The sequence below is a fragment of the Cololabis saira genome, chromosome 15 (assembly GCF_033807715.1).
Source record: "Cololabis saira isolate AMF1-May2022 chromosome 15, fColSai1.1, whole genome shotgun sequence".
In the NCBI taxonomy this organism is placed as follows: Eukaryota; Metazoa; Chordata; class Actinopteri; order Beloniformes; family Belonidae; genus Cololabis; species Cololabis saira.
In genome coordinates this window covers 45,243,992-45,249,991 of record NC_084601.1, presented here as the reverse complement: position 1 = coordinate 45,249,991, position 6,000 = coordinate 45,243,992, and the positions used below count along the sequence as shown (strand labels likewise).

The following is a 6,000-nucleotide window of genomic DNA, read 5'->3' as shown; positions in this document are numbered from 1 at the left end:
CACCAGGTAAACATGCAGGTGAGTGTGTAGGGTCAGGGTTAGCGGTTAGCAGCGTTACCTTCTGTCCGATGGCCGACACCAGGTAAACATGCAGGTGAGTGTGTAGGGTTGGGGTCAGGGTTAGCGGTTAGCGTTAGCAGCGTTACCTTCTGTCCGATGGCCGACACCAGGTAAACATGCAGGTGAGTGTGTAGGGTTGGGGTCAGGGTTAGCGGTTAGCAGCGTTACCTTCTGTCCGATGGCCGACACCAGGTAAACATGCAGGTGAGTGTGTAGGGTTGGGGTCAGGGTTAGCGGTTAGCGTTAGCAGCGTTACCTTCTGTCCGATGGCCGACACCAGGTAAACATGCAGGTGAGTGTGTAGGGTCAGGGTTAGCGGTTAGCGGTTAGCAGCGTTACCTTCTGTCCGATGGCCGACACCAGGTAAACATGCAGGTGAGTGTGTAGGGTCAGGGTTAGCGGTTAGCGTTAGCAGCTACACACCTTCTGTCCGATGGCCGACACCAGGTAAACATGCAGGTGAGTGTGTAGGGTTGGGGTCAGGGTTAGCGGTTAGCGGTTAGCAGCTACACACCTTCTGGCCGATGGCCGACACCAGGTAAACATGCAGGTGAGTGTGTAGGGTTGGGGTCAGGGTTAGCGGTTAGCGTTAGCGGTTAGCGTTAGCAGCGTTACCTTCTGGCCGGTGGCCAACACCAGGTAAACATGCAGGCGAGTGTGTAGGGTTGGGGTCAGGGTTAGCGGTTAGCGTTAGCAGCGTTACCTTCTGTCCGATGGCCGACACCAGGTAAACATGCAGGTGAGTGTGTAGGGTTGGGGTCAGGGTTAGCGGTTAGCGTTAGCAGCGTTACCTTCTGTCCGATGGCCGACACCAGGTAAACATGCAGGTGAGTGTGTAGGGTTGGGGTTAGGGTTAGCGGTTAGCGTTAGCAGCGTTACCTTCTGTCCGATGGCCGACACCAGGTAAACATGCAGGTGAGTGTGTAGGGTTGGGGTCAGGGTTAGCGGTTAGCGGTTAGCAGCTACACACCTTCTGTCCGATGGCCGACACCAGGTAAACATGCAGGTGAGTGTGTAGGGTTGGGGTTAGGGTTAGCGGTTAGCAGCTACAGACCTTCTGTCCGATGGCCGACACCAGGTAAACATGCAGGTGAGTGTGTAGGGTTGGGGTCAGGGTTAGCGGTTAGCAGCGTTACCTTCTGTCCGATGGCCGACACCAGGTAAACATGCAGGTGAGTGTGTAGGGTTGGGGTCAGGGTTAGCGGTTAGCGTTAGCAGCGTTACCTTCTGTCCGATGGCCGACACCAGGTAAACATGCAGGTGAGTGTGTAGGGTTGGGGTCAGGGTTAGCGGTTAGCGTTAGCAGCGTTACCTTCTGTCCGATGGCCGACACCAGGTAAACATGCAGGTGAGTGTGTAGGGTCAGGGTTAGCGGTTAGCGGTTAGCAGCGTTACCTTCTGTCCGATGGCCGACACCAGGTAAACATGCAGGTGAGTGTGTAGGGTCAGGGTTAGCGGTTAGCGTTAGCAGCTACACACCTTCTGTCCGATGGCCGACACCAGGTAAACATGCAGGTGAGTGTGTAGGGTTGGGGTCAGGGTTAGCGGTTAGCGTTAGCGGTTAGCGTTAGCAGCGTTACCTTCTGGCCGGTGGCCAACACCAGGTAAACATGCAGGTGAGTGTGTAGGGTTGGGGTCAGGGTTAGCGGTTAGCGTTAGCAGCGTTACCTTCTGTCCGATGGCCGACACCAGGTAAACATGCAGGTGAGTGTGTAGGGTTGGGGTTAGGGTTAGCGGTTAGCGTTAGCAGCGTTACCTTCTGTCCGATGGCCGACACCAGGTAAACATGCAGGTGAGTGTGTAGGGTTGGGGTCAGGGTTAGCGGTTAGCGTTAGCGGTTAGCGTTAGCAGCGTTACCTTCTGTCCGATGGCCGACACCAGGTAAACATGCAGGTGAGTGTGTAGGGTCAGGGTCAGGGTTAGCGGTTAGCGGTTAGCAGCTACACACCTTCTGGCCGATGGCCGACACCAGGTATCCGTGGCAGTGACACAGCGCCGTCACCGGTCCTTTCTGCTCCTTCTCGTACAGAATCTTGAACTTGTTCTTGGTGAGGGGTTGACCCGGTTCTGGAACCACCTCGATCACGTCCAGGAGCAGGATCTGGACACAAGAAAGCTGGTTCAAACCGGTTCAAACGGGTTCAAACTGGTTCCCCAGGTCAGATATAACTTTATTACCACACAAGTTTCTCCAGGAAGTTTCCAGAGACCAGAACGTGACCCCCATCAATTATTAGATCAATCCAGACAGAACCAGGTCCAGGATGTGACCAGGTTTGTGTGTTGGAGTCTGGACCAGTAAGATTGAATGAGCCCAGAAACTCACTGGAAACCCCGGGTTACCAAAGACTAAATCATTTTTCTGCAAATTTCCCCTCTGTGGGACTATTAAAGGTTTATCTTATTTAATCTTATTTATTTATTTATTTAAGTATATATATATATATATATATATATATATATATATATATATATATATATAGCCTATACAAATTCACGAAATATACACGAAATATATTTTATATTTCGTGCGTTCTTGCGTGCGTGTCTTGCGTGCGTGTGTCTTGGGTGCGTGCGTTTTGCGTGCGTTTTTTCGTGCGTTGGTGCGTTTTGCGTGCGTCTTGCCTGCGTTTTTTCGTGCGTTTTTGCGTGCGTCTTGCGTGTGTTCGTGCGTTTTTCCGTGCGTGCGTTTTGCGTGCGTGCGTTTTTTCGTATGTTCGTCCTGGTTCTGGTTCTGACTCACCCTCCCCCTGCAGGTGACCTCCTCCCCCTGCATGACGCAGGTTCCTGCAGCGATGTAGCCCTTCAGGCCCGACACCGTCTCCTGGCTCCGCAGAGCCACCGTCTTCATGCAGGTGACGTGTTCCCACTCCTCCAGGTCCATGCTAGGGAACACAACCGGGTTAGGGTTAGTGCTAGGGAACACAGAACCGGGTTAGGGTTAGGGAACAGAACCACAACCGGGTTAGGGAATGAAGGAAGAAAAAATAAGTTTTGTGTCCTGAAATGTCCGTCATATCAGCTATGCACCTGTTGTTGATTGTAACCGTGAGAGAGGCGCTTGGTTCACACGGGAAGCTCAGTCCCGTGTGGGCCAGGGGGGGATTGAAGGGGCAACCCCTTCCGCGAGAAAGGTATAAAAGACAGAGAGCCGGAAGTCCGGATTGAGAGTCTGCTGTGGGTCGGAGTTAGTGCTGGGCGGTATGACCAAAAATTTATATCACAGTATTTTTCAAAATTATATCGGTTTCACGGTATATCACTGTATTTTTTTTTTCATGCACAACTGGGTGTTAACCACATTTTCTAATGATTTGGAAAGGAATTGCTGCAGTAAATTGGCTTAGAATGGCCTATTTTACTGTCATGAGGAGGAAATATTGTAGAAAAACATTAATGTCCACACTAGTATAAACACAGGTTTGCATGGCCTCACGTATGCCGGCACTAGGACCCCGCAGACGCATGGTGTGGTCGGGCTGTGTTTTCCTTCATGCTTCCCTGCAGCATCACAAACACAAACACACGGACCTGCAGAAACATTTCTTTATATCATGTTGTCTGTCGCCCGCCATATTTTTTCTTTTTTTGGCCGGCGCCAAAGTTGGCTAGCTACAAACTCTATACATCCCATAATGTATAATAATACGCCCGCGCTCTCAGCAGCGGTACTCGCATCTTTAAGGCTGATTTATGGTTCCGCGTTACACCAACGCAGATCCTACGGCGTAGGGTACGCAGCCAGCGGCCGTATGGTGCACGTCGCTGCGTACCCTACGCCGTAGGATCTACGTCGATTTAACGCCGAACCATAATTCAGGCTTTACTAGGCAACGAAGCAGGTTGACTCCCGTTGCAGAACAGCTGCAGAGGCTCATGAACGTAAATGATCATTGATTTTTTTTTTCTTTAGGCCTGGCGGGGGGTCTCGTTGGCCTGGCGGCCCCGCCAGGCCCATGCAGTGGGAGGGGAAACACTGTCCAGCGGCGCTACGTTCCACCGCGCGGCGTTCCCAACGTTGTGTAGCTACTGTACAAACTCACCGGTATTACGGTATATGAAAAATTCATATCATAAGAAAAATTAAACACCGGTATTCGGTATGAACCGGTATGAACCGGTATACCGCCCAGCACTAGTCAGAGTGCACAACGCCCAGCCAGGGTTTTAATAGCTGCTCTGTATCTGGACTGTTCCGGCTCTCCCAGTCCCTCTGTGTTAAGGTGAGAGTTCAGGCCTAGCCCCTTGTGATTGTATGTTGCTCTGTCATTTGCTAGGATAACTTGACACAGAGTTATCCTAGCAAAGGGCAGTTGTGTGTGAGTCTTTTGTTTGCACTGCTTTTAATAAATGTATTAATTATAGCAAAAGCGAGTGTGTGTCTGATTCATTTTTGCACAGCCGACCGCTCTCGAACCAGAGATTTCTCCCAAAACAGAGAACCAGAACCTCAGGTTACGACACAATCACTCAGAATGAGAGGGTGAGGGTCTTACCGAGCGTTAGGAACTCAGAATGAGAGGGTGAGGGAACTCAGAATGAGAGGGTGAGGGTCTTACCGAGCGTTAGGAACTCAGAATGAGAGGGTGAGGGTCAGAATGAGAGGGTGAATCTCTTACTGGGCGTTAGGAACTCAGAATGAGAGGGTGAGGGTCAGAATGAGAGGGTGAATCTCTTACCGGGCGTTAGAATGAGAGGGTGAGGGTCAGAATGAGAGGGTGAATCTCTTACCGGGCGTTAGAATGAGAGGGTGAGGGTCAGAATGAGAGGGTGAATCTCTTACCGGGCGTTAGGAATGAGAGGGTGAGGGTCAGAATGAGAGGGTGAATCTCTTACCGGGCGTTAGGAACTCAGAATGAGAGGGTGAGGCTCAGAATGAGAGGGTGAGGGTCTTACCGGGCGTTAGGAATGGCCTCCCAGCTCACCGGGGAGATGAGCTGGATGGAGAACTTCTCCTGCTGAGGGTTGATGTAACGATCGTCTGCAGGAAAATATCAAGATGAAACAGGACGTTTTTAACAGAGTGGGAGAGTTTTATATAATATTAATTATATAATAATAATAATAATAATATAATTATATTAATTAAATACTAATATTGACCTCTCTCGATGGTCTCGAACTCCTTCTCCTCTCCCGTCATGCGGGGGATACGGGTGCACGGCTCCTTCACGCTGGTGCAGACGGCGTAAACCTGGAATCAAACATTAAACCGTAAACTCTGTGTTGAAAAGATCGATTCTCATATTAATTCCTAAAAATCGATTCACATGTCTAAAGATCGATTTAAAAAAAAAAAAAAAAAAAAAAAAAAAGTTTTTTTTTCATCATTACAACTTTTGGTTATTTTTTTTTGTTTATCCCCAAAAAAGGAATATTTTGTTGGACACGAGAATAACTGGTGCCATGTTTTTGCCATTAAATATGTTTAAAGGTATGAAAACATTAAAGTTTTCAGTTATAATTGCATAAATTGTCTATATTTCTTTGCTTTATATTCTGTCTTGGGGTTACATTTGTATAAATGTTAAAAACCAAATTCTCATAAATGGGGAAAAAATAAAAGCGATTTTTCTTTCGTCCTCTGTTTCCTCCCTGGATCTGTTTGGTAATTCCTACCACAATGTTTCTGAAAGCAGTTATAGTTATATATATATATATATATTATTATATTATTATATTTATATATACAGTTCTATCAGCATTCTGGGAGCTGATTGGTCCTTACAGCATCATTAGCTGCAATACTTGCTGTTGAATCTCAATATAAAACTAGTATTAATATGTTGCAGAACTACAGTCATATCATTCATGCAACAGCTCAAAAAACAGTTTTATTAACACTAACCCAAATCAATATCGGATCTAATCGAATCGTGATAATCGATTCTGAATCTTAAGAATTGGAATCGATTCTTGACATTTGAATCGACCCCCAGC

The 6,000-nt window shown here is 48.1% G+C and overlaps 1 protein-coding gene across 2 annotated transcripts in view; it reads right to left on the bottom strand.

Moving 5' to 3' along the window:
- Positions 1–6,000, bottom strand: part of LOC133460986 (cleavage and polyadenylation specificity factor subunit 1-like) — an 81,533-nt gene that overhangs the window by 16,655 nt on the left and 58,878 nt on the right. For both annotated transcript variants that reach the window (XM_061741713.1, XM_061741714.1), the window contains exons 28-31: positions 5,164–5,254; positions 4,957–5,041; positions 2,804–2,945; positions 2,009–2,161 (exon numbers count right to left, since the gene is read on the bottom strand). In XM_061741713.1, coding sequence (XP_061597697.1) covers positions 2,009–2,161; positions 2,804–2,945; positions 4,957–5,041; positions 5,164–5,254 — 471 coding nt within the window. The remainder of the gene's footprint in view (positions 1–2,008; positions 2,162–2,803; positions 2,946–4,956; positions 5,042–5,163; positions 5,255–6,000) is intronic.